The 19,823-nt window shown below is 40.5% G+C and overlaps 1 protein-coding gene across 2 annotated transcripts in view; it reads right to left on the reverse strand.

Moving 5' to 3' along the window:
• Positions 1 to 19,823, reverse strand: part of CR1 (complement C3b/C4b receptor 1 (Knops blood group)) — a 60,860-nt gene that overhangs the window by 24,736 nt on the left and 16,301 nt on the right. For both annotated transcript variants that reach the window (XM_084865292.1, XM_084865291.1), the window contains exons 5-16: positions 14,768 to 15,160; positions 13,863 to 14,039; positions 13,664 to 13,766; positions 12,127 to 12,212; positions 9,859 to 10,077; positions 7,362 to 7,541; positions 6,396 to 6,495; positions 5,396 to 5,481; positions 2,306 to 2,698; positions 1,236 to 1,412; positions 1,046 to 1,148; positions 124 to 209 (exon numbers count right to left, since the gene is read on the reverse strand). In XM_084865292.1, the coding sequence (XP_084721418.1) occupies positions 124 to 209; positions 1,046 to 1,148; positions 1,236 to 1,412; positions 2,306 to 2,698; positions 5,396 to 5,481; positions 6,396 to 6,495; positions 7,362 to 7,541; positions 9,859 to 10,077; positions 12,127 to 12,212; positions 13,664 to 13,766; positions 13,863 to 14,039; positions 14,768 to 15,160 (2,103 nt within the window). The remainder of the gene's footprint in view (positions 1 to 123; positions 210 to 1,045; positions 1,149 to 1,235; positions 1,413 to 2,305; positions 2,699 to 5,395; positions 5,482 to 6,395; positions 6,496 to 7,361; positions 7,542 to 9,858; positions 10,078 to 12,126; positions 12,213 to 13,663; positions 13,767 to 13,862; positions 14,040 to 14,767; positions 15,161 to 19,823) is intronic.

Here is a 19,823-nt window from a genome sequence, read left to right on the forward strand (position 1 = left end):
TGGAAAGAAAAAGTGAGAAGAAGAAGAAGAAGAAGAAGAAGAAGAAGAAGAAGAAGAAGAAGAAGAAGAAGAAGAAGAAGAAGAAGAAATATTCAAACCTGAGCACTTATCCCTTCTACTCACGTTCGCACACAGGAGCGCTGTTATTCCAAAGGCTCTTCATTCCAACCAGGACACAGTGACTACTAGGACTTCCCTGTAAGTGAAACCTAAGGGACAAAAGCAGGAGTGACGGAGTGAGCGTACCCTTTCTCTCTTCCCTTCATGGTCAGATCTTAGCTCCTTCCTTTCTCCTAAAATACAGTGTAATTCCTCAGTTAAACCCCCAGTGAAAAAGCTCAGCTCATTTGGTTTCTTGGGATACAGGCTCAGAAAGCAGAACGTTTTGAAAAATGGTAACTTCCACTCACTGAGTAAAAGTCCTGTCCCAAAGAAGGAACAAGAAACAGGCAGGCATTTTCCTGATCCGGCCCCAGGCCTCCAGGAGGCCATCTTTCCCTGACTGCTCTCTGATAGCACACTTGTCATCAACAAGGAGGAACTTTTTCCTCTGACACGAAATGTAGTGTTTTCTTTTCTTAATGAACCAGAAGGACACAGCTCCTGATTCAGGTGGGCAAATCATAGAACATGAGGGAAGATATCAGAGACTGTACTTTGCACCAGTATACTGGGAATATTGCTAAATGACATTTATGACATATCTGGATTATTGAAGAGCAGAGCCAAAATAACAAAACAAACAAAGAAACAAACAAACAAACAAAAAAAAAAGAAAAGAAGAAGAAGAAGAAGAAGAAGAAGAAGAAGAAGAAGAAGAAGAAGAAGAAGAAGAAGAAGAAGAAGGAGGAGGAGGGAGTTCAGGATTCCTTAGAGCATAATTATCCTAAAACACCTGGTTTCTTTTCAGAACGTTGGTCTCCTGAATGGCCTCCGGATCTTCATGGAATGACTATTACTTAATGACTGTCCAGGAATCCTTATAATTGTTAACCCCGATAATGAATGCACCTGTTGAAGAGGGGTCTATCCAGGTCACACTCACCCCTCATCACAAACGAAGGACACTCTGGCTCCAAGCTGGAAGTTCAGTGGGAGGAGCACACGGCCATTAGGAAGTTGGTCCCTGAAGGCAGCACATGATCTCACTGGAGAGAAACAAATGAGGAGTGAGACTGCCATGGGAGGTGCAGAGACATTCATCTGCCAAAAGGGGGGGTGGTGAGGGTGGGCACCTGTGCAGATGGGGGCGGCTGGGCTCCAGGCTCCCTGGGGCGAGCAGCGCAGAGAGGCAGCCCCTCTGAGGTCATAGCCGGGCTCACAGCTGTAGAGCACTTCCTGCCCAGGGGCAAAGCTGTCCTTGTCGCTGGGGCTGTGCTGGCCATGCAGGATCTCTGGAGGCCGCTGACAAACTGGGGAAAGAGCAGGCACAACGCTCCTGTCAGTGATATATTCTTTGCTAAATCTTAACTCATCCAAAGAGTCAGGAACTCATAAGTAGAGGGTTCCCGTCTAACAAAGGGCCTGACACAGGTGCATTCTATTCCTGGCAAGTGATTTGGATGATTTCTTCAACCTCTGAAAGACCAAGCTAATGTCACAGTCAGATAGATAATAGCACTCTTTCTTTCTTTCTTTCTCTTTCTTTCTTTCTTTCTTTCTTTCTTTCTTTCTTTCTTTCTTTCTTTTTTTTTTTTTAGTAAATATATATTTTATTGATTTTTTCAGAGGGAAAGAGAGAGGGATAGAGAGTTAGAAACATCAATGAGAGAGTAACATCGACCAGCTGCCTCTTGCACACCCCCTACCGGGGATGTGCCCACAACCAAGGTACATGCCCTTGACAGGAATCGAACCTGGGACCTTTCAGTCTGTAGGCTGACGCTCTATCCACTGAGCCAAACCGGTTTCAGCGAGAATAGCACTCTTTCAAAAAAGGACTGTCAAGGGCTGTTGAGAGGATGCACACAGTACTCATCACACAGCTGACCAGAAGGCTCAAACCTTCTCTCTGACTGAGTGCTGGTGCTTTGCCCTGAGAACTGCTCAGGAGGAGCATCCCAAACGCCCCCTTCCCTGATGAATTATGCTCTTGCTTCTCAGGATGTAGGCACACCCACAGGAGTGCCGGCACCCACACCCCTTCTTCCTTTCATGCTTCCTGCGTCACCCCTAGAAAATGTACTCACACTGCTCCCCACACATCTCCCTCCCAGAACAAACACTGAACTGTGGGTCCTCGCACAGCTCCTGGCACCAGCACCCCCCCCCCCCCCCCCCGCCCCTGAGCCTCAGTCAGACTCACCCCGGGAGCAGCTGGGCAGCTCGGGCCCCCATCTGTTCTGGGGCTGGCAGAGCACACGGGATGGACCTTGCATGGCAAAGCCAGGCTGACACCTGAAACTCACAACTTCATTTAAGGAGAACAAGCTTCTGTTCTCAGACTCCCTGATGGCATTCTCCACGTGCGGAGGCGTGCACTTGTTAGGTATGATGCACTGAGGGGCGGGGCCGCTCCAGTGGCCCACTTGACCTGTGCTGGTGCAATATATGGACCTCTCGCCCACCAGTACAAACTTGTCTCTTCCTATCCCAGGTTTGCAGCGATAGGTCACCACTATTCCGTATGGAAAATAATCTCTGCTGTTGCTGATGAAATCTCCGTTGTCGATGGTTGGAGGTGGCTTACAATGAATACCTGGAGAAGGGATGGCAAGTTAAACAAAACCTCAATTTCTTAAAGTCATATCTTATATAATAAAAGGGTAATATGCAAATTTACCCTACCCTAATGGCAGAAGGACCTGGAATGATCAGTTGCGATGCTGTGCACTGACCACCAGGGGGCAGACGTTCAATGCAGGAGCTGCCCCCTGGTGGTCAGCGTGCTCCCACAGGGAGAGCTCTGCTCAGCCTCAAGCCAGGCTGATGGCTGTGAGCACAGTGGCACTGGCGGGAGCTTCTCCTGCCTCCTGGACAGCACTAAGGATATCTGACTGTAGGAAGTGGACCTAAGCTGTCAGTTGGACATCCCTTGAGGGTTCCCAGGCTGCCAGATGGATGTCTGAGCGCCAGTTTAGGCCCTATCCCCTTGGGAGCAGGCCTAAGCAGGCAGGTGGACATTCCCTGTGGGGTCCCGGACTGAGAGTGGATGCAGGTGGGGAGGAGGGACACCCCCCCCCCCCCCAGAGTGCACAAATTTTCGTGTGCTGGGCCTCTAGTTTAATTATAAATGTTAGTAACCAGTTTTTAAAAAGCCCAAATTACCAAATACAAATATTTATATATAACCCTTGGGCTCTTGTCGAATCTTTTCTAACATACAGACTTTATGTACAACTGTAGATTCGGTAATCACAATACTATGGCTCCTGCTCTTCTCTATGAACATTAGTTAAATAAATGTCCATATACAGTCCACATGCTTCTCATGTTATGTGAGGACTTTTATGTTCCTTCACTATTCTTAATTCAGTTCTCTTGCTATAGAAGTAATTCAGCTATATTCTACTGCTGAGTAATATGATGTAGCATACATATAGCTTCTTTATCAAATAAATAAGCACAAAAAGCTCTTGCCCAGCTAACAAAAATATGCAATATTGCACATGACACAATAATCATGGATTCAGAAGTAATAAAAATAATTGAATATATGTGCTAGTGACTAGTCTATGCTAAAAATTTAGAAAATGTAGATATAAGAGATAGAGATATTTTTGCCAATATTGACTCAGGAAATGGTAGAAGATAGAAGTGGGAAAACGTATAAAAAATGCTACTCCTAAAAAGATAGGAAGCACAGATAATTTTATAGACAAATACAATCTAATATTTAAGTATCAGATAACTCCTAGATATTTAAAAGAATTCCTGAGCATACAAAATCTTTCTACCGTATAGTAGGAACATTTATTTATTTTTACTTTTAAGAAAAGACTTCAGCCGAGACCGGTTTGGCTCAATGGATAGAGCGTCGGCTTGGGGACTGAAGGGACCCAGGTTCGATTCCGGTCAAGGGCATGTACCTTGGCTGCGGGCATATCCCCAGTACGGGGTGTGCAAGAGGCAGCTGATCGATGACTCTCTCTCATCGATGTTTCTAGCTCTCTATCTCTCTCCCTTCCTCTCTGTACAAAATCAATAAAATATATTTAAAAAAAAAAAAGAAAGAAAAGACTTCAGATGATATTTTCCTGCAGAAAATTTATGAAATAAAAAATACCTTTAAATCTATTATCTATCAAGAAACACTGTTAACTGTTTAATGTATAATTTTAACATACATTTTTTTCTAAAATATCTTTGTTGGCTTAATAATATTTCCGTGTAAGAATGTTCTATCTCATTCCATTTGGAAGAGCTGTCTTTCTTGGCTAATACATCCATTCTAATATATTTTAAACTTTATTTTTTTCTTGCAGAACACATGCTTTGTTTCTTTAATTTTTCAATATATGTGTATTTATTGAGTTGGAAATAATGTGCATATGCAAAATACTAATGTATTAAGTACTTTAAAAACAGATAAACAGAAATCTTTAAAGCACAAAATAAAACTAAATATATTCAGAGATTGTATTTTCTTCCTAATTTCTAAAGGATCATCTCACTCCTGTTTGGATAAAACATTATTTCTGAAACATTGTTTGAAATATGCTCAACATTTATATTGTTTTTGGCTTTTTCACTATCACAAACAATAATGTAGGTAAGAGGGAAAAAACATGGTCATTGTTTTTTAAAAGATAAATTAGAAAATGTCAAATTTCTCAATTAAAGGCATGTATACAGTTAAGGGTTTTGACACCTATTGTATATTGGCCTTTTAGAAAATTTGTTCCCACTTATCCTACCAGGAGTTGGCTGTGAGAGTGTTGATTTCTTCACATTGCCACCAAACACAGGGCTGTATCCCCTTTATACACTTGGCTAATTTGTGATTGCTCATTGCTCTTCCTACCTGACGTGTAGGAAGCTCATATTCCAAACAACTCCCAGGAAGACAGCATGCCACTGTTCAAAGAGTAGGAAGGAAGGGAGACAGCCACTGCTTCAGAATATGACCCGATGCTGAGTGGGCAGAGAGGAAGCTGGGCTACTTTCACTAACTTTGTGTTTGTTTACTTCGCAGAAGAGAGTGATCTTCAAATTGGGAAGTGCACAACCAAGAAAGGAGGAAGTTGGGGGCTGTTTTAAATTATACCCCAAGATAAGGGAAACCAGGAGGAACTAGAAGTCTGGAACACTGTGAACACTTTTCAGAATAGGACTCTTTTCGTTCAAGTGATGGAAGGATACCCTTGCCAAGATGGATGAGATGGAGTCTTCCTAATTCTCGGGGCACACCGCTAGGATGAACTGGTGGGATGGACGGGAAGAGATGTTAACTCACGTTGACAGACTGGTGGCTCCCTATCCCAAATGGCAGTATTGCTTGAGAGGATACATTTGACAGATGAGTGACCTATGAGTTGATACCTAAAGGCAAAAAGTGAAAATTATTCCATCCACCTCCCATGAGCTTCCTCACAGCACGCATACGTGGCAGATTAGCCAGAGTACAATCTGGGAGAAGCCTAAGCACTGGCCCAAACTCCACCTATTTTATCTGGGTTTTCTCATTTCTCTTTTCCTACCCTCTGACGATTGAGAGGGATATTTCACCTTTAATTTCTCAGGGCAATACTCTGCTTCTTAATTTTTGGCTTCATTGTTGATTGTATGAGAACCAAAATAAAATAATTCGCTTGTGGAACTATTTGCTAATTTCTTAAATCCTGTTATATTCTCATATTATTTTTGCCATTTAAAAACTTATTTGCATTTTCCTGATATACACATATAATGAACACTCTTATGTAATTTTAATTTAGGCAAGTTTCTTGTTAATACCATATTTGATGCTTTTAATCCCATTTAGAAGCCATTGTCTTTCAATAGGAAGATGAAACCATTCAGCTCTACTGAATTAAATGGTGTTTTTGATCTTGCTTTTGTCTTTATTAGTTAGACTACTGGCTTCATAGTGTCCAAAGATGAAGATGCAGCAATGAATAAAACACATCTGCCTCAGACAGGAGGGACTCATTTTGGCAGAAGAGACAGATATATCCCTTACTGTTCCCTTTTCCTCTTTCTTATTTTCTGCAGTATAGGAACCCAATAGGTGAACCTCTTTTGGTATTCTATTAATTGGGAAGTTAATTATTATCCAATTTTATTCCATTAGAAATTTCATTTCATGTGCATATATAGTGTAATTACTCAGCACATATATTAAGCCTATTTTCTCAATTTTAATGTCAAAATATATATATATACTTTACCCATTCCCTTTGTAATATAAGTCTATTCTGCAAATCTTGACCCGAGAAATGTTATTGTCAACTCACCCTTCATTACAAGAATAATTAATGCTGGACCCAATATGGATGTCTGTGTTAATGTGCACCATGCCATTCTTAGGCTCTGCAGGAGTTTTACATACTTTGCCTGTGGAAAAGAAACAGGATTTTGGAGCCAGGTAGAATAATCTGAATTTTTGTAGTACAGAAGGTCCCAATGTGACTGTAACTTACTAAAGAGTACATGAAATTCTGATGGTTCCACAAATTTTTGCCTCATCAGACTGTGCAAGTTCAGCCACATTCTAAGTACCACTATAAAAAAGATCTCCCATCTACACCTGTCTTATATGTACCTCAAATTGCTCATCAAAATATAGAGGTTAATTATAACCTTATATCCTACCAGTATAATTTTTTTCCTTCCTGGTTATTAAAACAGTATACACTGAGTAGCCAGATTATTGTGATCTCTGAACACATAATAATTTGGCCACTCAATATATATCCTATATAATAAAAGACTAATATGCAAATTGTCCCCTCGACCAGGCGTTCAACCAGCAGGCAGGCTGGCTAACCACCTATATCCCCTTCCCCTGGCCAGCTGGCCGGACCTCACCCATGCATGAATTCATGCACTGGGCCTTTAATTTATATATATAAATTATGCACTGAGTGGCCAGATTATTATGCGTTCAGAGATCATAATAACCTGGCCACTCAGTGTATGACTCCTTACGTTTTTTTCCCTGGTCTGAAGTTGTTCATTACTTACTTTCCCATAAAAAAAAAAAAGATCCCCCCCATCCCTGCAAATATTTATTAAAACAGTTCATGAAATAAACATTTCAACTAATAATTAGGGATGACCTACAACACCAACTCTTATATTCACCTACCTGGACACTTTTGAGAAGCAAAGTTTTCTTATCCCTAAAATTTGTAAAAGTTGAAGAAGATCCCATGGAGAGTTCGATAGATACGGGAAGCTCCAGTACAGGTTTTACTCACGTTTACAGACATTCTGGGCACCTGACCACTCCAAGTTGCCTTGACACCTGATAGAGAATGGCCTCCGGTAGTACTCAGGGCTGCATTCATACTTTAAAGATGTCCCAATACGAAATAAAGATTCATTGGTTTGGGTTTTCAACTCAGCAAACTGAAAATGATCTGGAGCATTACAGTAACCTAAAAACCAAGATATCAAGAACAGCAGATTTAACATAAAGATACCCAATTCTTTCCCTCCCTCCCTCCCTCCCTCCCTCCCTCCCTCCCTCCCTCCCTCCCTCCCTTCCTTCTCTCTCTCTCTCTCTCCCCACACATACTCCCTCTCTCTTTCATTAGATTTGATGCCAGAACAAAAGAAAGTTTTAGTTCTGGAAAGATAATTTCATTGTAATTTTGGGAGGGAAAGTTCCATTAGCACCAGCCCATTAGAAAATATACTATCTGGAAAACTATTCTGCTATCTGGTTATTTTGCTCATATAATTTGCTGTCAAAGACAATTTCAATTCAATTTTTCACATTTTTAAGGAGCCAAAAAAAGTTCTTCCACTCAGGTCCCACCATTTCTGTCTGGATGCATGGGATCTTGGGCCAAAAAGGAAATTTTCTTGTACTTCAGTGAATCAAAGCCCCAATGGAGGTTTCACAAGCATGAAAGGAGAACTCAAGGTATTCATTGACACTAGGAAGGGGCCACCTATTTTGTAGGTCTGATTCCTAAGTAAGCTGTTTTAACACAAGGAGAAAATAAGTAGCATTTCCTTAAAATGAAACAAACAAAACTACACTTATTATTAGAAGAAAACATTTGTTTGTGTAAGTGTGAAATAAATCAAATTCTAGCTTTAGCTCCATGCTCTTGTGGCCTATTAGATTTAGGGTCAAATAATGTGAATCCAAAACAGCACAAAGCTTGGAAAAATAGAAATCATATGCACTTGGTTTTGGCAATCCCTTCTATTTTAGCTTCTCTTTCAGCTGCCATCCACCTTCTTTCAGGTTATTTATTAAATAGTTATGGCTATACGACAGCCAGTTCTGCACCCAGAACATTTTCTGTTGGAGGATTTGCAAACCAATTTCTCATCTCTTAAAAACAATTCACTGATTTTTCTCAATATAAAATGTGGCTTATTTGCAAAGTTTTTTAAATAGGAAATGTATTCATCTATCTTACCTGTTTAGTTTTATCTTATAGCTTAAATATCAGCTCTACTAGCTTCTAGATCAAAAAGGACTGAAATTTACCATGAAGGCCAAAACACACGAAAGTAGCCTGGCAGGTCTCCAGTCTAAAAATCTAGCCGATAAAACTAAAGTTGCCATCTTAGATAGGTTTCTAATGAAAAAAAATCATAAAACTTAAGAGAAGATTGTGTCTTGTTATTGATTCAGTAAATATGGACTAGGTCTCTACACTGGTAAACAAGATTAAACGTGCATCCCAAATGGAAGCTCTGGTGAGAGAGAAGGAGAGTAGGGCCAAATGTCTTCTGAGTGATTGGAATGACTTCTGTCTGGCTGGGGATCACATGGTCCTTTTCCTCTTATTTTTAAATATAGTTTTTATTGATTTCAGAGAGGAAAGAAGGAAGATAGAGAGATAGAAACATCAATGATGAGAGAGAATCATTGATTGGCTGCCTCCTGCATGTCCCCGGGGATCGAGCCTCCAACCGAGGCATGGAATCAAACTGGGACCCTTTAGTCCATAGGCTGATGTTCTATCCACTGAGCAAACCAGCCAGGGCGGTCCTTTTCCTTTTAGAATTGTTATTTTCTCTCAGACTTTCCCAGTGTTCAGTATATAATGCCCCTTCTACAATTTAATTTTTCCTTCCCTTATTCACTCCCTGAAGGTTGATATCTCAGGGGGGTTGGGTATCTTAGGAAATCTTCTCCAGACCTTAGAAATACACACGGTCTTTATTTTTTGAGTTTTCCTTTGCCTTTTCTTTCCACCTCAGTGAGAAGATTTCAAAAACTAAAATAACTGGAGGCAAAGGAGCAAATAAGCCTTATTTTAATTTAGAGCTTAGCCCAAATTGGCTACAGTAATCCATGTAGTTCGTCTACAGTGCAACTCAGTTTTCACAGAGAATGCACAGGGGTCTTGGGCCAAATAGGTAATAAAAAGTGATTTTGCCTGTCCTTATACTCTACTGACCTGTGCTTCCCTCCAGAAACTGTAGATGGCATAACTTATGCTAATTAAAGGCCATAGGTGTTTGCTTTTACTTTCTATGCTTTCAATACATTTTTCTTCCAATGCTAGTTATAATTAGAACTACCGCTCACTATCTTCTCTTTTCACCAACTCTCTAGCAACAAAAGTTATCAAACACTTACGTGTTAACACATCTTAAAATCATTTACAACTGATTTTGCATTTAATTGTGTCAAGTGCACAAATTAGCAGGATGCTATAATTAGAAGATTCTGGAAGTTCTAGATACTTCTGGAGTCATTTGGGATGTGGCATAGTATGTACTAACCTGGATATCGACAGCGAGGGCCACGGCCACTCCAGATCCCCTTCCCTTGACTGTTACTTGTGCAGCGGATGGTGCTCTCCCCAATGAGATGGAAGCCCATCCCTTTGTCTGGATGGGGGTCACACGTGTAAGTTACTTCTTTTCCAAAAGAAAAGATTTCTAGAGGTTTCCCTGTGTGTCTTCCATTGGGAATATCTGGAGGACTTGGACATACGATTTCTGGAAAGAACGTAAGAGCTGTTAGTTTCATTGAGGAGTTTTCACTAGAGGTAGTCTACGGGCATAGGTTAGTGCTACCTAGAAAACACCAATGATTGTATCTTTGTTGTCAGCCTTTGATGAGATGGGCTAAATGAAATAAGATCTCGATCTCATTGTTCATGAAAAAAGTACAAAAGAAATTTGCTTATATTGAATCTTCCTGATAGTTAAGTCTTCTGGATAATAGAAACATATCACCCAAAACATTGAAAAAAGAATAATAACCCTTTAAACCCTTTAGAGGATAACTCATTCAACTACTTAATAAATATTACTTCAGCACATACTCTGTCAGTCACTCATTGGAGCCTTGCAGTATAGTGATGAAGAGTAAAAAGTCACTGTCCTCTAAGGAAAGTATTTTCAAGAAATATTTTGACAATGTATTCTATGTGTATTAATCACCTTAAAGATGTGAAAATTTTCCTTGATAACTTATTGATACTGGCCACCAGTTTTGATTATGACAGACAGTGTGCTGACACAAGGAATTGAAGCCTCTGCAGTCACTATAAAAATTCTAAGCAACTCAGATTACTTTGTTTTTTAAAATGTATGGATCTGTTTATGACTGAATTTTCTTTACTTTCTGTCGGGCTTCAACTTGTTACCTCTTTCTAGTATCTGCTTGTCTGTATAAAACCATCCCCTCCTCACTTCTAATTGGTGTTTCTAACTAACTGTTTTGAGGAAGCTACATCAATAGTAAGAGTTGTGAAAATAAGAAAGATGTCCAATCGCATGCCAGTAGGACAGCCACTTATCATTCCCATCAAGAAACATTGGATAGTGATAACAGTATGTAAGCTATTTTTTCATAAGTTTTATTATAAACAGCACATTTTGATGTCTGAATAGATTTCTAGCAACATAAACACTGTAGTAAAATGTGATATATATATATATATATATATATATATATATATATATATATATATATAATTTTTGTCAAGATATAAAGCAAAGTCTTTTCTTTATTGGGCAAAATATAATTGGGTAGAACAGGTGAACTTAGTATTGACCCTACATATAGGAAACTCTTATTTTTAAATCCTCATCTGAGGATATGTTTTTATTGAAGAGAGAGAGAGAGAGAGAGATTGAGAGAGAAAACAACAAAGAGAAAAACATCAATGTGTGGGAGAAACATCAATTGATTGCCTCCTATACACACCCTGACCAGAATAGAACCGAAACCTTGGTATGTGCCTTGACTGGTAATCCAAGGTGCAACTTTTGGTGTATAGGACAATGCTCCAACCAACTTAGCCACCCAGCTGTAGCAGGAGACTCTTTTTTTAAACAGATTACTTTTGAATCTTTCAACATAATTTATTTATGTATGTGTTTGGAAAGTTTAAGACATCATAAACTGCTTACCCCATGTAATGTTGCTCCCAACTTCTCCCTCATTCTTTCACTGCTCTGATCTACCACTTCCATAACATTTATTTGTTTATTGTTTTTCCTGACCATCTCCCCACTGGGGTATAAACAACATGGGGACGGGGCATTAACTTATCCTTTTCACCGCTATAACTCTAGTGCTTAGGAAAATACCATGCACATAGTAAATAAACAGTTGTTTGAATGAATGCATGTTTCATATTTACATGTTAGCCAGTAGATAGAAAAAAATGTGGAGTGATTACATCCTGATATTAGAAAAAGAAAGAATTAGGAAAGGAAGGAAAGAAGAAAGGAAGAAAATTGTCGGAGCTTCACATCATTTAATCTCTCCTGAACTAGAGGCAAACTATTGCAGGATATATCACCTAGAGTGAAGAATTCAAAATAACAGAGACAGAGAAAATGGTTCCTAAAACACATAATGTACAATAACATGCATCACAACAAATTGGTCATAAATGAACACTATTTTAAAAAGCAACTATCTCCCAATAATTCAAATTAGAAAATAGAAAAACCATATTGGGGTTGCCATACGTCAAAATACTAAATACATTAAGGGAGGAACTGTCCAAAAGTGTTATTCCTTCTACTCACGTTCACACACCGGGACACTGCTATTCCAGAGGCTCTCCATTCCAACGAAGACACAATGGCTAGCAGAGCTGCCTTGTAGATGGAATCTAAAGGAGAAAATGGTAGTGCACAGGTGAGCTGTCTCAGTCTGCAAGAATCTGAGGCCCTGCCAAAAACCTCAGCATCCGAAACCACAGGTGGCAGAAGTTTGGAGGCCATATCGATCTGGACAAATCACAGCCTCCAGTTAGGGAGGACGGTTAGTTGGCCACATAACTTATAGTGCCAGGCTGAACTAAGAAGGCAGTCATTGTGTAGCAGCCATCTCCTTGATCCAGGACCCAAATTCTGAGAAGTGAATCTCTAGCTGATCATCCCATGATCAACCTGGTAAATGTCCTCGTCATATGGGATACCCAGTCTTCTATGCAACGGACTCCTAATTCTCCTAACCCTGATACTGGGACAGCGAGCAAAACAGTTCCCAGTTTGGATGGAAAAAGCAGAGAGTAACTGGATTTTTGTCTCTCTGGCTGTGAAGAAGGCACATTGGGCTATTGAGTAAGTTTGAGTACTCTAGGGCTGGGGTCAGCAAACCACGGCTTGCAAGCCACATGAAGCTCTTTTGTCCCCTGAGTGTGGCTCTTCCACAAAATACCACGGCCTGGGTGAGTCTATTTTGAAGAAGTGGTATTAGAAGTTTAAGTTTAAAAAATTTGGCTCTCAAAAGAAATCCCAGTCATTGTACTGTTGATATTTGGCTCTGTTGACTAATGAGTTTGCCGACCACTGCTCTAGGAGAAGGAAAAGGAGGTCAGAAATGACTTTTGTATGCGATCATCCAGAATGGTCGATGCATGTGAGACCCCGATGGCTCCTAAATCTTAGTGGGTGCTGTCACTGGGTGCCTGCCAGGGTTCTTTGAAACAGTCTGAGGTCAGGTGCTTCTTTGCTCACACTGGATCCTTCCCATGCAGAGATGAGCACACTAGGAAGAGCACCAGGCTAACATGAACAATGTCCTTATCTAAAACGTTCACCAGCCAATGTGACCCATTTCAGAGCCCCAAGCACATCACCAACCAGAAGATACATGCTTAGATTAAAATACCCATTCTTATGCTTTTACTCTTATCACAAATCTTTCTTTTGATGGGGAAAAATGACTTAAATAATCTTAATTATTTTTAGTACGCTTCTTTTCACATATCACATTTTTTGTGGGACTCTCCAAATTACTTCTTCTTTTCTGCTTGGAAATATTATTTTATTCAATTAATGCATCATATATATATATATATATATATATATATATATATATATATATATTCATAAACTGTCCTTGTGCTTGTCTTTATACCTGCCATTTCATCTATGTCCCAATTTTTCCTTCATATCGCATGCTATTTTTTCATCTGTTCCTTACTCTTACTTTCCTTACACGCTTCCAAGATGCAATCCCCTGCATTAATTTTTTAGCCACACCAAACCTCCCCTTTTTGAATTAACTTCTAACTCCAAATGTAGTGTCCAGGGAGCCCGGCAAGCTCACACTCACCCCTCATCACAAACGAAGGACACTCTGGCTCCAAGCTGGAAGTTCAGTGGGAGGAGCACACGGCCATTAGGAAGTTGGTCCCTGAAGGCAGCACATGATCTCACTGGAGAGAAACAAATGAGGAGTGAGACTGCCCTGGGAGGTGCAGAGACATTCATCTGCCAAAAGGGTGGGGGGGGGGGGGAGTGAGGGTGGGCACCTGTGCAGATGGGGGCGGCTGGGCTCCAGGCTCCCTGGGGCGAGCAGCGCAGAGAGGCAGCCCCTCTGAGGTCATAGCCGGGCTCACAGCTGTAGAGCACTTCCTGCCCAGGGGCAAAGCTGTCCTTGTCGCTGGGGCTGTGCTGGCCATGCAGGATCTCTGGAGGCCGCTGACAAACTGGGGAAAGAGCAGGCACAACGCTCCTGTCAGTGATGGGTTGAATATTCTTTGCTAAATCTTAACTCATCCAAAGAGTCAGGAACTCATAAGTAGAGGGTTCCGGTCTAGCAAAGGGCCTGACGCATGTGCATTCTATTCCTGGCCCATGATTTGGATGATTTCTTCAACCTCTTAGAATTCAGTGTTTCCCAAACTAGCTTATAGCACTACTAGTTAAGTATACAATTTTACCTATATGTTCCCAAAAATTCTAGTTTAGCACTTTTTAGTTGGGATTCAGGAATCTGTAGTTTAACAACTCCACCAGGTGATTCTCATCATGAGAGAAGTTTGGGAAACACTGATAAGAGAATAGCATCTTTCAAAGGAAGATTGTCAAGAGCTGATAGAGGATGCACAGGCAGTACTCATCACACAGCTGACCAGAAGGCTCAAACCCTTCTCTCTGACTGAGAGCTGGTGCTTTGCCCTGAGAACTGCTCAGGAGGAGCATCCCAAATGCCCCCTTCCCTGATGAATTATGCTCTTGCTTCTCAGGATGAAGGCACACCCACAGGAGTGCGGGCACCCACACCCCTTTTTCCTTTCATGCTTCCTGCATCATCCCTAGAAAACATACTCACACTGCTCCCCACACATCTCCCTCCCAGAACAAACACTGAACTGTGGGTCCTCGCACAGCTCCTGGCACCCGCAGGCCCCCCCGGAGCCTCAATCAGACTCACCCCGGGAGCAGCTGGGCAGCTCGGGCCCCCATCTGTTCTGGGGCTGGCAGCGCACACGGGATGGACCTTGCATGGCAAAGCCAGGCTGACACCTGAAGCTCACGACTTCATTTAAGGAGAACAAGCTTCTGTTCTCAGACTCCCTGATGCCATTCTCCACGTGCGGAGGCGTGCACTTGTTAGGTATGATGCACTGAGGGGCGGGGCCGCTCCAGCGGCCCACTTGACCTGTGCTGGTGCAATATATGGACTTTTCGCCCACCAGTACAAACTTTTCTCTTCCAATCCCAGGATTGCAGTGATAGGTCACCACTATTCCGTATGGAAAATAGTCTCTGCTGTTGCTGATGAAATCTCCGTTGTCGATGGTTGGTGGTGGCTTACATTGAATTCCTGGGAAAAGGGAAAGCCATTGAAATAACAATGAGTTGAAGTAATTACTGAGAGCAATCCAATGTCACTAAATGGTTATGATTTTTACACTAATTTGCTTTTCATCTTTGCTAACAGGTAGATTAAGTTTTCCAAAGTTGTAATTTATGTGGGCATAATGAAAAGCATAATTCTGCTTTATCTACTTAGATTATTTCCTATGAACATATCCATATAGTAATACAATTCACATTCTTTTCATTACAAATAACTCTTCAATAATATTATATCATAGTTTACACAGTTTTCCTCCTACTCTTTTCCAACTGCCTTCTTAATTTTCATTTTTGTTATGAGACCAGTATAGCTTTAAAAAAATAAAATCAAAATACCCTTATTAATAATAATTTAAAATATATATATAAGGAGAAAAAGCTAAAGGAGTTAATCACCACCAAACTAGTATTAAATGAAATGTTGAAGGGTGTTCTTTAAGAAGAGGAAGAAGAAGAAGAGGGAAAAGAAAAAAAAAGATAAAAAAATATGAACAATCAAATAGGAACAAATACATATCTATCAATAGTTGAATCTAAAAATCAAAATAAATGAGCTAAAAAAGCAATACCTTTTACCAAAAAAATTAAGATACTTAGGAATAAACTTAAAGAGGTAAAAACCTGTACTCAGAAAACTACAGGACTCTGAAAAAAGAGATAGAGGAAGACATAAACAGATGGAATAACATACCATGTTCATGGGTTGGTAGAATCAACATCATTAAAATGTCCATACTACCCAAAGTGTTCTACAGATTCAATGCACTCTCCATTAAAATACCAATGGCATTTTTCACAGACCTAGAACAAACTCTTCAAAAATTCATCTGGAATAAAAAAGGACCCTGAATAGTTGCAGCAATTCTGAGAAAGAAGAACAAAGTAGGAGGGATCTCAATACCAGATTTAAAGCTGTATTACAAAGCCACTGTTCTCAAAACTGCCTGGTACTGGCACAAGAACAGACACATAGATCAATGGAATAGAATAGAGAGCCCAAAAATCAACCCAAACCACTTTGCTCAATTAATATTTGACAAAAGAGGCAAGAACATATAATGGCATCAATATAGTCTCTTCAATAAGTGGTTTTGAGAAAATTGGACAGATACATGCAAAAAACACACACACAAACAAACAAAACAAAACAAAAAAACATGAAACTAGACTACCAACTTACACCATATACAAAAATAAGCTCCAAATGGATAAATGACCTAAACATAAGACAGGAAACCATAAAAACACTAGAGGAATCTACAGGCAACAAAATCTCAGACATATGCTGAAGCAATTTCTTCACCTATACAGCTCCTAGAACAATGGAAGCTAAAGAGAAAATAAACAAATGGGACTAAATCAAAATAAAAAGCTTCTGCACAGTAAAGTGAACCATCAGCAAAACAACATGAAAGCCCACTGCATGGGAGAACATATTTACCAATCTTATCACCGATAAGAGTTTAATCTCCAGCATTTACAGGGAACTCAAACAACTTAACAAAAGAAAAATAAACAATCCAATCAAAAATGGGCAATGGGCCTAAATAGATATTTTCCAAAAGAAGATAAAAGGAAGGCCAAGAGATAGATGAAAACAGTCTCAGAGTCACTAATCATCCAAGAGATGCAAATCAAAATGACAATGTGGTATCATCTCACACCTGTCAGAATGGCTATCATCAACAAATCAGCAAACAACCACTGCTGACAAGGATGTGGAGAAAAAGAAACCCATGTGCACTGCTGGTGGGGATGCAGACTGGTGTAGCCACTGTGGAAAACAGTATGGAGTTTCCTCAAAAACTAAAATGGAACTCCCATTTGACCCAGTGATCCCACTTCTAGGAATATATCCCATGAAACTAGAAAGGATATTGGTATCAGAAAGGATATATGCAGCCCTATGTTCATAGCAACACAATTCACCATATCTAAGATTTGGAAACAGCCTAAGTGCCCATCGGTAGGTGAATAGATTAAAAAACTGTGGTACATCTACACAATAGAATACTATGCTACAGTAAAAAAGAAGGAATCCTTAACCATTGGCATGGATGGAACTGGAGAGCATTATGCTAAGTGAAATAAGCCACTCAGAGAAAGATAAATATCACATGACCTCACTCATTTATGGAATATAATGAACAACATAAACTGATGAACAAAAACAGATCCAGAGACAGAGAAGCATCTATCAGACCATCAAACCTCAGAGGGAAGGTAGGGGAGGGTGGGGGTAAGAGAGAGAGACCAACCAAAGGACTTGTATGCATGCATATAAACCTAACCAATGGACACAGACACCAGGGGGTGAGGGCATGAGTGGCGGTGGGGAGGGGGTGGGCACTGGGGGGATAAGGACACATATGTAATACCTTGATCAATAAAGAAAAAAATAAAATAAATAAACAAAGAAGGAATCTAATGAACGAAATAAACTGATGAATAAAATAGAATCAGAGGCATGAGGACATGGAACAGACAGAGGAAGGGGAGGGAAGAGATTAAACGAAGATCTTATATGCATTCTGCATTACCTATGGACACAGACAATAGGGTGGTGAAAGTCTGGGGTGGGTCAGGAACCAGGTGAAGGGGGGTAACAGGGTTAGAAAGGGGGACATCTGTAATACTCTCAATAATAAAGTTTAAAAAATCAATTTAAAAAAATATAAGGAGAGACAACACAGATATACAGCAGTAAGAAATAAAATTTGAATATATTACATATACATGAGACTATTTATGAAACTGTAGACAAATGTGTTAAACATTTTGAAAATCTAAATGACATAAATAAAAACATAAGTTACTAATAATAATTTAAGAAGACAGAGAAAGCTACAAAGGTGGATAGAGATGGGCCAGGAGGGAGGGGGGAAAGGGGGAAGAAAAAAATAAAAGTTTTATTTATCTAGTGCAGTGGTTCTCAACCTTCCTAATGCCATGACCCTTTAATACAGTTCCTCATGTTGTGGTGACTCCCAGCCATAAAACTATTTTCGTTGCTACTTCATAACTGTGATCTTGCTACTGTTATGAATCGTATCTGTGTTTTCCGATGGTCTTCGGCGACCCCTGTGAAAGGGTTGTTCGACCCCCAAAGGCATTGTGACCCACAGGTTGAGAACCGCTGATCCAGTGGTTTTGTACAGTGTCACCCAGGCTAATTGGAACTAGGTTCCCCAGAAGTACTTTGCCTTCATGGTTCTAGGTTAGGGTTGGAGCTTGAGAAATGGGCCTGAAATTTGAGAGGCAGAAGTGAAGCAACAGCCATTCTCCTCTGAAGGTCATTCTCCGTTGGAGGTGATGAGGGGACAGATGCAGAGAAGCCAGGGACCCCCCGTTTGTTCTTGCTCTCCCTATGTTTGCATCCAGCTCTCTGCAAATGCTGGTCCCGCTCACCTGCTCTGATTCCTCCCCAAGGTCACATGCATCCCCGTTAAACTGACAGCAGCAGCAGCTGTGAAAAGCCAACAAGACAGCTCCCTGCATGAGCCCTTCCCAGCTCCAGGCCAGCAGCCAGGTGAGCTTAGCTAGCTTCCTGAAAGTGCCAACTCCTGGCACCTGATGAGAGGTATTTCTCAGCTTTTAGAGCAGCTCCTCAGACAGCAAGGTCTAATTTCATAACAAATCTCTCATTTCCTAACATTGATAGTAGTTCCGCTTCCAAATTTGTTCCAATATTTGTCCCAGGGTACAAATGCACCCAAAGAAGTGAGAGTCTGAATTCAATGTGATGGTTTGAGTGTGGACCATGCCCGGTGAAGTGGAAAGACCAAAACTTTACTAACATCCCTCAGAAGACATCCTATTCATAGAGGAGAGGGGCAGGAAAACGATATAAATGAACTGAAGCCAAACAAAGTGAAGCCAGGGGCCTGCTCCGTGCTGCTCGACATGAAGATGCAAGCAGACCATGAGGGTGGGACCCCGGAACCAAGGACATTCCTGCAAAGACTGATGACTAGCCACTTAGCCATACCTATCACTTACCTATACCATAAAAGGGAAACAGACCACAAAATATACCTTGTAAACGTTAATCCAGACTTTCCCCACTCTGTTTCCCCATCCCAGCAATTTTCCATGGAAACTACAAACAGGTATAAGCTCAATGTCCCAGAGATGGGAGTTTGGATCTTCTTGAGGAAGCATCCTGCTACACAGCCAAAAGGCATAGGAAACTACCTCCCCTTACCCCCTCAGCCTTCACCAAAGAGGCTCAAAACCAGTTACCAGGGTTGGGATATAAAAATGGTTACAGAATAGAGATAAAGATGAAAATATAAAAATACGCGTATTTTTATATGCGTATAAAAGAGCTATTGCCATACAAACTGTTTTGTCATCTGATCCCCCCCCCCCACATCAGATAGATATAATAAACATTTTTATATGTCATTAAGTGCTTCTCCAATGTATTTTTCTTTTATGGCTGAATAGAATTCCAGTGTACAGATTATTTCTTCTAATGCTGCATGGCTATTTTATGTTCCTTAGGAAATTCTATGTAGTCATTTTATCATGTTTCTTTCCTTCTGGTAGATTCTTTCTAAATCATGTTTTGAAACATGTAGTACATTTAGGTCACTGGAACAATTTCACTATTATAAAGAATGCAG

The sequence above is a fragment of the Pipistrellus hanaki genome (genome assembly GCF_964339955.1).
Source record: "Pipistrellus hanaki genome assembly, chromosome: 18".
NCBI classification, from domain to species: Eukaryota; Metazoa; Chordata; class Mammalia; order Chiroptera; family Vespertilionidae; genus Pipistrellus; species Pipistrellus hanaki.